We start from the raw sequence: 13,892 nt of genomic DNA on the forward strand, positions 1-13,892 counted from the left end.
TGGTGTGCAGGAAAACTGGCTTCCCAGAAAAAGAAAATGCCCTGACTTGTAGCGTTTGCTGATTTTGGAGGTTTAGTGTTTCTATCACAGCTGATTTCAAGCTATAAATGCTCTGTCACTGAAGATGGAATTGGAAAGGGAAGAGAAATGCATGATTGACTCTCCTGTGCAGATATTTAAGCAGCCCACCCTGGTTCTATCTTTTCTCCTCTTCTCCCTTGCCCTGCCATGTCTATTCAATACACACACACACACACTCACAAACATACACCACATACAGATACCCACACACTTTTTTTTTTTTTTTTTTAGATGCAGTCTCCCTCTATCTCCCAGACTGGAGTGCAGTGGCACGATCTCAGCTCCCTGCAACCTCTGGCTCCTGAGTTCAAGCGATTCTCTTGCCCCAGCCTCCTGAGTAACTAAGACAACAGGCGCACACCACCACATCTGGCTAATTTTTGTATTTTTAGTAGAGACGGGGTTTCACCATGGTGGCCAGGCTGGTTTCAAACTCTTGACCTCAAGTGATCTGCCCACTTCAGCCTCCCAAAGTGCTGGGATTACAGGAGTGAGCCACCGCATCTGGCCAACACTTTTTTTTTTTTAACGTAATGTTAGAATCTTAGTGTTGGGTATATGGGCGTGGTGTTTACTCAAAATTCTTTCAATTTTGTGTGTGTTTAAAAATTTTTTATGCTAATACTTTGGAAAGAATGTAGGACACTGGACCTGCAAGCCGGGTTAACTCTCTGAGTTTCTTTGTAAGATGAGGCCACTAAATGAAGTGATCTCTGGGGTCTCTTATCAGTCTAACACGCTGTTCTCTCATGATGCGGTCATTATGCAGAAGCAGGGAGCACAAGAAACAGAAACTGATGAAAAATACAAAGTCTGGGCTTCCAAGGGAAGGATTCCAACCTCTACAGAGAAAGAAGATCCTCACAATTTGTGACCTTTATGTGAGTTCCATGAGGCAGTCTGTGTCCAGCTTGTAGACTTCTGTACCCCCACGTCCTAGGATGGTACATGGGAGTGGCAAATTTTCAAAAATCATGTGCTAACTGAATGAGTGAATGGATAGCTGAATTTCACTTCAAGTTTGAATGGCAAGCCAATTTGTGCTTCATTTCAACTACCCTGATTGTAAAAAAGAAAGAAGATGGCCAGGCACAGTGGCTCACGCCTGTAATCCCAGCATTTTGGGAGGACTGCAAAGGCCTGATCACAATGCAGGTGGACCATGAGGTCAGGAGTTCAAGACGAGCCTGACCGATATGGTGAAACCCCATCTCTACTAAAACTACAAAAATTAGCTGGGCATGGTGGCGCGTGCCTCTGGTGGCACATGCCTGTAGTCCCAGCTGCTCGGGAAGCTGAGGCAAGAGAATCGCTTGAACCTGGAAGGCGTTCCATTATAAAACTTTTTTTGCAAAAGTAAGATTTGCATAGCACACTCCCGCCCCAGCCCAAATTCTTTTTGGAAATAAATGTACTGACTGTGCCTTCTTCCCTCATTCCTCAGGTTTCACAAACAGATCTCTAAAGAGACCTGTGTGTGATGTTCCCCTTCTTGTGTCCAAGTGTTCTCATTGTTCAGTTCCCACCTATGAGTGAGAACATGCGGTGTTTGGTTTTTCGTCCTTGCAATAGTTTGCTGAGAATGATGGTCTCCAGCTTCATCCATGTCCCTACAAAGGACATGAACTCATCCTTTTTCATGGCTGCATAGTATTCCATGGTGTATATGTGCCACATTTTCTTAATCCAGTCTATCATTGATGGACATTTGGGTTGGTTCCAAGTCTTGGCTATTGTGAGTAGTGCTGCAATAAACATACGTGTGCATGTGTCTTTATAGCAGCATGATTTATAATCCTATGGGTATATGCACACTAATGGGATGACTGAGTCAAATGGTATTTCTAGTTCTAGATCCTTGAGGAATTGCCACACTGTCTTCCACAATGGTTAAACTAGTTTACAGTCCCACCAACAGTGTAAAAATGTTCCTATTTCTCCACATCCTCTCCAGCACCTGTTGTTTCCTGACTTTTTAATGATCACGACTCTAATTGGTGTGAGATGGTATCCCATTGTGGTTTTGATTTGCATTTCTCTGGTGGCCAGTGATGATGAGCATTTTTTCATGTGTCAGTTGGCTGCATAAATATCTTCTTTTGAGAAGTATCTGTTCACATCCTTTGCCCACTTTTTGATGGGGTTGTTTTTTTCTTGTAAATTTGATTGAGTTCTTTATAGGGTCTGGATATTAGCCCTTTGTCAGATGAGTAGATTGCAAAAATTTTCTCCCATTCTGTAGGTTGCCTGTTCACTCTGATGGTAGTTTCTTTTGCTGTGCAGAAGCTCTTTAGTTTAATTAGATCCCATTTGTCAATTTTGACTTTCATTGCCACTGCTTTTTGTGTTTTATACATGAAGTCCTTGCCCATGTCTATGTCCTGAATGGTAGAGCCTAAGTTTTCTTCTAGGGTTTTTATGGTTTTAGGTCTAACATTTAAGTCTTTAATCTATCTTGAATTAATTTTTGTATAAGGTGTAAGGAAGGCATCCAGTTTCAGCTTTCTACATGTGGCTAGCCAGTTTTCCCAGCACCATTTATTAAATAGGGAATCCTTTCCTCATTTCTTGTTTTTGTCAGGTTTGTCAAAGATCAGATGGTTGTAGATGTGTGGTATTATTTCTGAGGGCTCTGTTCTGTTCTGTTCCATTGGTCTATATCTCTTTTGGTACCACTACCATGCTGTTTTGGTTACTGTAGCCTTGTAGTATAGTTTGAAGTCAGGTAGTGTGATGCCTCCAACTTTGTTCTTTTGGCTTAGGATTGTCTTGGCAATGCGGGCTCTTTTTTGGTTCCATATGAAATTTAAAGTCGTTTTTTCCAATTCTGTGAAGAAAGTCATTGGTAGCTTGATGGGGATGGCATTGAATCTATATATTACCTTGGGCAGTATGGCCATTTTCACGATATTGATTCTTCCTATCCTATCCATGAGCATGGAATGTTCTTCCATTTGTTTGTATCCTCTTTTATTTCATTGAGCTGTGGTTTGTAGAGCTCCTTGAAGAGGTCCTTCACATCCCTTGTAAGTTGGACTCCTAGGTATTTTATTCTCCTTGAAGCAACTGTGCATGGGAGTTCACTCATGATTTGGCTGTCTGTTTGTCTGTTATTGGTGTATAAGAATGCTTGTGATTTTTGCACATTGATTTTGTATCCTGAGACTTTGCTGAAGTTGGTTATCAGCTTAAGGAGATTTTGGGCTAAGATGATGGGGTTTTCTAAATACAAAATCGCATCATCTGCAAACAGGGACAATTTGACGTCCTCTTTTCCTAATTGAATACCCTTTCTTTCTTTCTCCTGCCGGATTGCCCTGGCCAGAACTTCCAACAATATGTTGAATAGGAGTGGTGAGAAGGGGCATCCCTGTCTTGTGCCAGTTTTCAAAGGGAATGCTTCCAGTTTTTGCCCATTCAGTATGATATTGGCTGTGGGTTTGTCATAAATAGCTCTTATTATTTTGAGATACGTCCCATCAATACCTAATTTATTGAAAGTTTTTAGCATGAAGGGCTGTTGAATTTTGTCAAAGGCCTTTTCTCCATCTATTGAGATAATCATGTGGTTTTTGTCTTTGGTTCTGTTTATATGCTAGATTATGTTTATTGATTTGTGTATGTTGAATCAGCCTTGCATCCCAGGGATGAAGTCCACTTGATCGTAGTGGATAAGCTTTTTGATGTGCTGCTGGATTTGGTTTGCCAATATTTTATTGAGCATTTTTGCACTGATGTTCATCAGGGATATTGGTCTAAAATTCTCTTTTTTTGTTGTGTCTCTGCCAGGCTTTGGTATCAGGATGATGCCGGCCTCATAAAATGAGTGAGGGAGGATTCCCTCTTCTTCTAGTGATTGGAATAGTTTCAGAAGGAATGGTACCAGTTCCTCCTTGTACCTCTGGTAGAATTCGGCTGTGAATCCATCTGGTCCTGGACTTTTTTTGGTTGGTAGGCTATTAATTATTGCCTCAATTTCAGAGCCTGTTATTGGTCTATTCAGTGATTCAACTTCTTCCTGGTTTAGTCTTGGGAGGGTGTATGTGTCCAGGAATTTATCCATTTCTTCCAGATTTTCTAGTTTATTTGCATAGAGGTGTTTGTAGTATTATCTGATGGTAGTTTATATTTCTGTGGTATCGGTGGTGTTATCCCCTTTATCATTTTTTATTGCATCTATTTGATTCTTCTCTCTTTTCTTCTTTATTAGTCTTGCTAGCAGTCTATCAATTTTGTCGACCTTTTCAAAAAACCAGCTCCTGGATTCATTTGTTTTTTTAAGCGTTTTTTTGTGTCTCTATCTCCTTCAGTTCTGCTCCGATCTTAGTTATTCCTTGCCTTCTGCTAGCTTTTGAATGTGTTTGCTCTTGCTTCTCTAGTTCTTTTAATTGTGATGTTAGGGTGTCAATTTTAGATCTTTCCTGCTTTCTCTTGTGGGCATTTAGTGCGATAAATTTCCCTCTACACACTGCTTTAAATGTGTCTCGGAGATTCTGGTGTGTTTTGTCTTTGTTCTCATTGGTTTCAAAGAACATATTTATTTCTGCCTTGATTTTGTTGTTTACCCAGTAGTCATTCAGGAGCAGGTTGTTCAGTTTCCATGTAGTTGTGAAGTTTTGATTGAGTTTCTTAATCCTGAGTTCTAGTTTCATTGCACTGTGGTCTGAGAGACAGTTTGTTATAATTTCTGTTCTTTTACATTTGCTGAGGAGTGCTTTACTTCCAACTATGTGGTCAATTTTGGAATAAGTGTGATGTGGTGCTGAGAAGAATGTATATTCTGTTGATTTGGGGTGGAAAGTTCTGTAGATGTCTATTAGGTCTGCTTGGTGCACAGCTGAGTTCAATTCCTGGATATCCTTGTTAACTTTCTGTCTTGATCTGTCTAATGTTGATAGTGGGGAGTTAAAGTCTCCCATTATTATTGTGTGGGAGTCTAAGTCTCTTTGTAGATCTCTAAGGACTTTTTTATGAATCTGGGTGCTCCTGTACTGGGTGCAGTACATATATATTTAGGATAGTTAGCTCTTCTTGTTGAATTGATCCCTTTACCATTATGAAATGACCTTCTTTGTCTCTTTTGATCTTTGTTGGTTCAAAGTCTGTTTTATCAGAGACTAGGATTGCAACCCCTGCCTTTTTTTGTTTTCCATTTGCTTGGTAGATCTTCCTCCATCCCTTAATTTTGAGTCTATGTGTGTCTCTGCGCGTGAGATGGGTCTTCTGAATACAGCACACTGATCCAATTTGCCAGTCTGTGTCTTTTAATTGGAGCATTTAGCCCATTTACATTTAAGGTTAATATTGTTATGTGTGAACTTGATCCTGTCATTATGATGTTAGCTGGTTATTTTACTCGTTAGCTGATGCAGTTTCTTCCTAGCATCGATGGTCTTTGCAATTTGGCATGTTTTTGCAGTGGCTGGTACCAGTTATTCCTTTCCGAGTTTAGTTCTTCCTTCAGGAGCTCTTGTAGGGCAGGCCTGGTGGTGATGAAATCTCTCAGCATTTGCTTGTCTGTAAAGGATTTTATTTCTCCCTCACTTATGAAGCTTAGTTTGACTGGATATGAAATTCTGGGTTGAAAATTCTTTTTTTTAAGAATGTTGAATATTGGCCCTCACTCTCTTCTGGCTTGTAGAGTTTCTGCAGAGAGATCCACTGTTAGTCTGATGGGCTTCTCTTTGCGGGTAACCCGACCTTTCTCTCTGACTGCCCTTAACATTTTTTCCTTCATTTCAACTTTGGTGAATCTGACAATTATGTGTCTCGGAGTTGCTCTTCTCGAGGAGTATCTTTGTGGCATTCTCTGTATTTCCTGAATTTGAATGTTGGCCTGCCTTGCTAGATTGGAGAAGTTCTCCTGGATAATATCATGCAGAGTGTTTTCCAACTTGTTTCCATTCTCCCCGTCACTTTCAGGTACACCAGTCAGACATAGATTTGGTCCTTTCTCATAGTCCCATATTTCTTGGAGGTTTTGTTCATTTCTTTTTACTCTTTTTTATCTAAACTTCTCGCTTCATTTCATTCATTTGATCTTCAATCACTGATACCCTTTCTTCCAGTTGATGGAATTGGCTACTGAAGCTCGTGCATGTGTCATGTATTTCTCGTGCCATGGTTTTCAGCTCCATCGGGTCATTTAAGGACTTCTCTACACTGGTTATTCTAGTTTGCCACTCGTCTAATCTTTTTTCAAGGTTTTTAGCTTCTCTGCAATGGGTTCGAACTTCCTCCTTTAGCTCGGAGAAGTTTGATCGTCTGAAGCCTTCTTCTCTCAACTCGTCAAAGTCATTCTCCATCCAGCTTTGTTCTTTTGCTGGCAAGGAGCTGCGTTCCTTTGGAGGGGGAGAGGCACTCTGATTTTTAGAATTTTCCAGCTTTTCTGCTCTGTTTTTTTCCAATCTTTGTGGTTTTATCTACGTTTGGCCTTTGATGATGGTGACGTACAGATGGGGTTTCAGTGTGGATGTCCTTTCTGTTTGTTAGTTTTCCTTCTAACAGTCAGGACCCTCAGCTGCAGGTCTGTTGGAGTTTGCTGGAGGTCCACTCCAGACCCTGTTTGCCTGGGTTTCAGCAGCAGAGGCTGCAGAACAGCAAATATTGCTGAACAGCAAATGTTGCTGCCTGATTGTTCCTCTGGAAGCTTCATCTCAGATGGGTACCTGGCAGTGTGAGGTGTCATTCTGCCCCTACTGGGGGGTACGTCCCAGTTAGGCTACTTGGGGGTCAGGGACCCACTTGAGGAGGCAGTCTGTCCGTTCTCAGATCTCAAACTCCATGCTGGGAGAACGACTACTCTTTTCAAAGCTGTCAGAAAGGGACATTTAAGTCTGCAGAGGTTTCTGCTGCCTTTTGATAGGCTATGCCCTACCCCTAGAGGTGGAGTCTATAGAGGCAGGGAGGCCTCCTTGAGCTGCAGTGGGCTCCACCCACTTCAAGCTTCCTGGCCGCTTTGTTTACCTACTGAAGCCTCAGCAATGGCAGATGCCCCTCCCCTAGCCTCGCTGCCACCTTACAGTTCGATCTCAGACTGCTGTGCTAGCAATGATCGAGGCTCCGTGGGCGTGGGACCCTCCGAGCCAGGTGCAGGATATAATCTCCTGGTGTGCCGTTTGCTAAGACCGTTGGACAAGTGCAGTATTAGGGTAGGAGTGATCTGATTTTCCAGGTGCCATCTGTTACTACTTCCCTTGGCTAGGAAACAGAATTACCTGACCCCCTGCGCTTCCCAGGTGAGGCGATGCCTTGCCCTGCTTCAGCTCATGCTCCGTGGGCTACACCCACTGTCCTGCCCACACTGTCCAACAAGCCCCAGTGAGATGAACCCAGTACCTCAGTTGGAAATGCAAAAATCACCTGTCTTCTGTGTTGCTCACGCTTGGAGCTGTAGCCTGGAACTGTTCCTATTTGGCCGTCTTGGAACCGCCCCAATTCATTTAATTCTTATAACACTCCTATACGATTAACTTATTTAGTGCTTATAATACTCCTATAAGATTAACTCATTCATTCTTTATAACAACCCTATATTATTCCCATTTTCCAGATATGGAAAATGAGGAACTAAGAGGTCATGTCACTTGCTCAAGGCCATGCAATAAGGAAGTGAAAAAACTGGGGACCTGAACCTAAATTGTGGGCTCCAGAATCCACACACATCCTGAGTACACTCTACCGCTCTGTTGAAAGAGAACTCTGCTCAGCAATTCTGCCAGCTCGTATCTTCTATTCCAGGGAAGATAATATTTTCTCAATTAAAATAAAGCAAAACAAGCAAACATACCATGCCTAAAGCCTAACTCTAGTAATTCAGAATTAGGTTGCAACTTGCGTCATTTTTTTAAAAATCTATTTTATCTTGAATAACTTTATTTCTGCACCAATACATTTTTTGACAGTTTTCCTGCTATTCTTGCTATCATTTATTAAACTGGCTTGTTTGAAAATGTTTCAAATCTAGAGAACGCAATTATAGTGCAAACCTGATTGACATGGTAAATGGAGAGCATCAGCTGTTGGCACCTTTTGGTATGTAGGGATGGATGTGTTTAATTGGGCTTGAAATTCCTCAAACTCAGTCTCATGATGCTGGTTATTAAGTAGCCAAAGGGTGCAGCTGGGCGGTCTCAGTGAAAGATCTTTTTAATGAAATATCTGTATGGCAAGAAATTTTTTTTATTCCAACTTTTCTGACATCGTTCCTTTGATTTTTACAAATTAAAACAAAAACAAAATAAAAATTCTTGAGCAAGTGAAGGCCCATAACTCCGCCAAAGTATGCTTTGAGGGAAAACACATATTCCCTGCAGATGTAGGCAGGAAAAAGTGGCACACTTTCCTTTAATTTTAGGAGCACTCGAAATGTAAAGAAAGGAAAATACAGTGGCTACATTCATAGATTCACCGAATTTTAGTGCTGGAAGGAAAAGGAATGATCTTGTGGTTCAAGTACCACATATTAAAGATGTCTGTTAAACTAAATCAAAACATCTTAGGCTGGCTTGAAATGTCTTCCATGACCTGACCCTTAATCTATAAGAATATTCTTCTAATATGCCTCTAACATGCCTTTGAACATCAGCCTAACTAGAATATAAAAGTACCTTCTTTTTTTTTTTTTTTTTTTTTTTTTTTGAGACAGAGTCTTGTTTTGTCTCCCAGGCTGGAGTGCAGTGGTATGATCTCGGCTCACTGCAACCTCCGCCTCCCGGGTTTAAGCGATTCTCATGCCTCAGCTTCTTGGGTAGCTGGGATTACAAGCACCCACCACTACACTCAGTTAATTTTTGTATTTCTTTTTTAGTAGAAACGAGATTTCACCATGTTGGCCAGGGTGGTCTCAAACTCCTGACCTCAAATGATTCGCCTGCCTTGGCCTCCCAAAGTGCTGGGATTACAGGCATAAGCCACCCCACCCAGCCTTCTTTTTTTCTTTTAATAGATACATATTAAGTACTCTCTATGTGTTAGACACTGAACTGGGGTCTAGGACTCTACACAGGAGTATGATAAAATTTCTGTTCTTAAGGAATTATCCTTTTAGTGGAGAGACAAACATCAATAGTTGAAATGCAGTACCTAACAGCCTGCAAAGGGACGGGTGGCTTTACACGGGAGATGAGAAGCCTTAAAGAAGGATTTGCCGGGAGCTCACCAAGTAGTGAAAAAGAATGCAGCCCAGTAAGGCAAACGAGCATCCCAAAGAGCATCCTGTAAGTTGTTAGCATCCCCAAAGACAAACGTGTGAAATGGTATGGCATATATTTCGGGAACTTTAAATAATGTATGAGTGAATCCAAGTGAAGGGAGGATGGTAATCCAAGTTGGAAAGGAAAGTAGGGGCCCATCCTAAAGGGCCATGAGCTCTGTGCTGAACAATTGGGCTCCTTCCTCCAGGGATAAGGAGGAGATTCAAGCCAGACAGTGACATGTGGGAGTTGCACTAAAAGATGTTCTGGCAGCTGGGGAATGGACTAGAACAGGGCTAAAGCAGAGGCCGGGGGGCCAATGAGAGCCTCTCAGGATAGTCTTTGGGAGCAGCGAGCAGGGCCTGAAACAAAACTGCAGTAGTCGTGATGGAACTAGAGAAAGAATTGAAAAATAGTAAAATGTACCGAGACGGGGGTGCTCTGTGTTTGCCTTATGTTTTTCTGCAACTGTCACCTAAGTGATGCAATCTTTCTGTCTCTGTGGGTGGGAATCCTACCCATATTCTAAGATCTCAGCAAAATGGTCCCTCCTTCTGAAGCCACCACTCCTACCCCTCAGCTTAGGGGTCTCTCTCTTCATGGAGCTTTCAGAGCAACTTCCTTGTCTTTCCCTTAAGGCATTTCACACTTTCTGCCCTTTATTACAGCTTCGTATATAAAAACATCATTCTCTCTGGATTTCTCAACAGTATGGAAAAATGTCTTGAGATCTTTTGTATCCCTCATGACCGGTCCCCACCATTTAATCTTATATGGATTGTGCTCACTCCCTAAATATTTTAAACGAATGGTTAGGAAACTGACATTCTGAAAGGCTAGATGATTTGTGCAAGTGATGTGGCTTACAGCTACTTTGAGTCATGTCAGGGCTACATCAGGAACCCAGGTATCCTGACTTCTAATGCAAAGCTCCGTCAGTGATGTAACCCTGGACCTGTCTACCTGGCTGAACACATGGCCCCAGCAGTAAGCAGCTCCTTCTTTCGTGTGCTTTATCACTCTCTAACAGCTGCAGAGGAAGAACTGTACCTAAGCCAACGCTCAAAACTTAGATAGAAATTAGGACCTCAGCAGCAGCAATGTACGTTCTGCCCTAGGGAGCCGGCAGCTGGAAGCAGAGCGCACAAAAGCAAGCGTTTCTGGCACCCACTGTAGGAAACATGTTGCTATTTTCAGCGGTGCAGCCTGTCCCTCTTGGTCCCTTTCCCTCATGCCTTCCTAGACAGACATCCATGGGAAATCAATCAAGGCCTTAACACCATGACACAGAGCCTGCTGTCACAGTCATGCCAGTCTGGCAGGCAGCAAGCATCTGGGAGCCAGCAGGTCCAGAAAAGTCTGGGCTGGACAGTTCAGAAAGCAACTTGCTTTTGAGAGGAAATCCCCAAGCCAACTGTGGTATCCTTACCCGATGCTTATAGGCCAAATGGTTTCTGCCTCTGGTCAAAGTGCCAATGGCACAAAGGCCCCTCCTGCTGCTATCAAGGGCCCCTTTCTGCTGATTTACAATGAAAACCACATTATGAACAAGTGTTTTATTTATGGGAAAATTTTATTGGCATTTCTGTAGATACTACATTTGGAGTCTAATCCAGAGCCACCAAGGCCAGGTGGGTGAGCAGGGTGCTATCATAGTTACTCAAACATTCCAGGTCTCACTCTAGCTCTCCATGCTCCATGTCAACTCTCCCATAGCTCTCAGAGCCTGCATTTCTTTCCTTCCCTCTTTCCTATTCCCTCCCTCTTGGGTCAGGATCGGTCTATACCTCGCTTTTTCCTAGCCTGGCTTAGGAGAAACTAGTTCTAGGAGATGCTAGTAAGAATAAGAACCTCATGCACAAATACATTTATTGTCTAACCAAATTAAACTAGTTTTGGGTGTTTTCTAATTTCACTTCGGGATGCCTCAAAGCTTTTGATGTCCTAAGACTTGCCATGAATTTCTGAGAAACAGATTAGGCAAGCAGTTTCTGTGCATGTGGCTTATACAGCTAGTTAGGCTTATACAGCTAGTTAGGGTCAGGTCAGGGCCACTTCTTTGACCAGGACCCCTTGCTGTCTGGCACTGTGGATATATTCTAAAACTCTGGTTCCCAGGAGCACATTCTGGAAAGTGGACTGAAGCCAAATACCAGAGAGTATGTTTTTAAGTTTCTTTTCTGGTATGATACAGCTTTGAATTAAATGAATAGATAAGCTTGCAGTGAAAGAATGAAGACAGGTATGTGTGTGGGTACGTGTGTGTGTGTGTGTGTGTGTGTATGCATGCATTTTTTCATGTGCTCACACATGTGGGTTTCAGTGTATGCTTCTAGGTGCAGGATCATACTTGGCAACATGTTTTTGAATTAAAAAAAGATGTGTGAAGATAAAGCAATCAGATTTTCTTCTGTGACCCAGTACTAGGTTGACATAAAAAGAAGAGATCTAAAGGTATTTTGAATGACATTGCAATCAGAATAAAGATGCAGCTGTATAAAGTGATTACTAAGGATAGCATTTATTTGGATGTGCAAATTAGGATGTATTTGCTAAAATCAAGATGCATTATTTATGTGCATACCCTGTATGGGTTTGTGTACCTACATAAGTCTCATGTGAGTCATGGTCCAGAAAAGGATTCTGAGGATGAAATAATTTTATTAAAATGAGTTTCAAGAATAAGAGGAGCAAGACTATCTGGGTTGCTAGAGGAAGACAGGCCACTTTCTGAATGAGAACCAACATTTCTGTTACATCTTGTTTACTATGGTAGGCAGAAAAAAAGGCCCCTCAAACTTCTTTGCCCTAATCCCCAGAACCTGTGAATATGTTACCTAATGTGGCAAAAGGGAATTTGCGAATGTGACTTAGTTAAGGATTTGGGAGTTATCTAGGGAGATTAGCCTGAATGTAATCACATAGGTCCTGAAGAGAACCTTTCCTGGCTGTGGTCAGAGAGGAGTGACCATGGCAGAAAAAGGCCAGAGAGATGCAACATTGCTGCCTTTGAAGATGCAGGTGGACCATAAGCCAAGGACTATGGGAGGCCTTTAGCAGCTAGAAAAGGCCAGGAAAGAGATTCTCTCCTCTAGCCTCCAGAAAGGAAACACTGACACCTTCCCTTTAACTCAGTGAGGTCTGTGCCAGACTGCTGACCTGCGGAACTGTAAGATAACAAATTTGTGTTGTTTTAAGCCACTGAGATTGTGGCAATTTGTTAAGTGGTATCAGGAATCTAATTCACTAGACGCTTCCATCCTCATCCATCGGATTTCACTGCTGCACACGTTCTTAGTGCGTTTGCAGTCGTACACATCTTTGCATTTTTCAATGTTTTAGTTTGTGGATGCAGACTTAGCAATTCACAGATAAATATCAGAATGCTGACTAACATCTAACCTAGAAGGAACAACTTGCATGTCACCAGAAGATGCCAAGCATGTCTCCAGAGGCCGTGTAATACAATGACCTCATTTTACAGATGAAGAAACAGGCCCAGATGTGTTCATTTGTTTTTCGTCCACCTTTTCCCTTCCCCTCCCATTGATCACATTTAAACACCAACCTAAGAGACTAGAAGAACAAAAATCTGAGTTAAAGAGTTCTGTTCCTTATGTTTTCACTTATAACACCTCTCACTTGTGAGTGTGTGTTTTAATGGGAAATTCTGTCTTGTAGAATTTAGAAGAGAAAAATCTAATCTTACGTTCCTTAAACCTTGAATTTCCCAAGCTTTGTATTTTTCCCTTTGGGAACCCAGCTTGATTAACACATAGCTGTTGTGCCCAACCTCTGGAGAGATAATATTGAGCTTACTTAGCCAAATGCAGAATAGCAAGCAACAGAAATATAAGCAAAAGCATGACAGATTATTCCCTGTTAGGACCATTTATCTTTAGCCATGACATATGCACAATCTGATCTTCATCTTTATCCTAGAAGCTTTTCCAATTTCCTTTATGAATTTCCATAGAGAACAGTGCTGAATAAACATCTCTGACTAGCAGAGAGGCTGGTAAATTTAAACACATAAATAAACGTGATGACTGGGCATTCATTCTGAGCGACTACGGCTGCATACTCACGGGTGGTCCCAGGGCGCCTTGCGGTCCCATGCTTCCTGTGATTCCTGGGACTCCAGGGGCCCCAGGGATGCCCTAGAAGAGAGGTAGGAAAATGGAACAAAGTCAGGAATCACACATTCTCATCAATGACAGCCAACTTTTAAGCAAGCGTAACAAATACACACCATGATAGCTTCCCTCCCCCTCATCACCGGGACCTCATTCCTGTTCCCAATTTCCAAAAATGGAGGGAAGACTTTTTTTTAGTCTCCTCACTATATGTCAGGTGTGGTTCTTTCAAATTCAAGCCTTACTTGTGATTTAATAAAAGCTAAATCAATGCAGGTGATCTTCTGGCAAAATGACTCTGAGATAGAATAGTCGGGCAATAGGGATACATTATCTTTCTAAAAAGTTTTAAGAAGAGTTCTCTACCAAGGGATGAGTTGTTACACTATAGTGAAGGTGGCTGCCGAGTAAAAGATCTGGCAAAAGAAAACCTCTCAAAGGAAATGAAATGCTTTAAAACAGAGTGTGTTCCAGCAGTTTC

The 13,892-nt window shown here is 42.0% G+C and overlaps 1 protein-coding gene across 3 annotated transcripts in view; it reads right to left on the reverse strand.

Annotated features, from left to right (window-relative positions):
• COL14A1 (collagen type XIV alpha 1 chain) overlaps positions 1 to 13,892 on the reverse strand; it is a 245,408-nt gene that overhangs the window by 28,254 nt on the left and 203,262 nt on the right. For all 3 annotated transcript variants that reach the window (XM_050802163.1, XM_050802164.1, XM_050802165.1), the window contains exon 42: positions 13,364 to 13,435. In XM_050802163.1, coding sequence (XP_050658120.1) covers positions 13,364 to 13,435 — 72 coding nt within the window. The remainder of the gene's footprint in view (positions 1 to 13,363; positions 13,436 to 13,892) is intronic.

This window comes from Macaca thibetana, chromosome 8, assembly GCF_024542745.1.
Source record: "Macaca thibetana thibetana isolate TM-01 chromosome 8, ASM2454274v1, whole genome shotgun sequence".
Taxonomy (NCBI): domain Eukaryota; kingdom Metazoa; phylum Chordata; class Mammalia; order Primates; family Cercopithecidae; genus Macaca; species Macaca thibetana.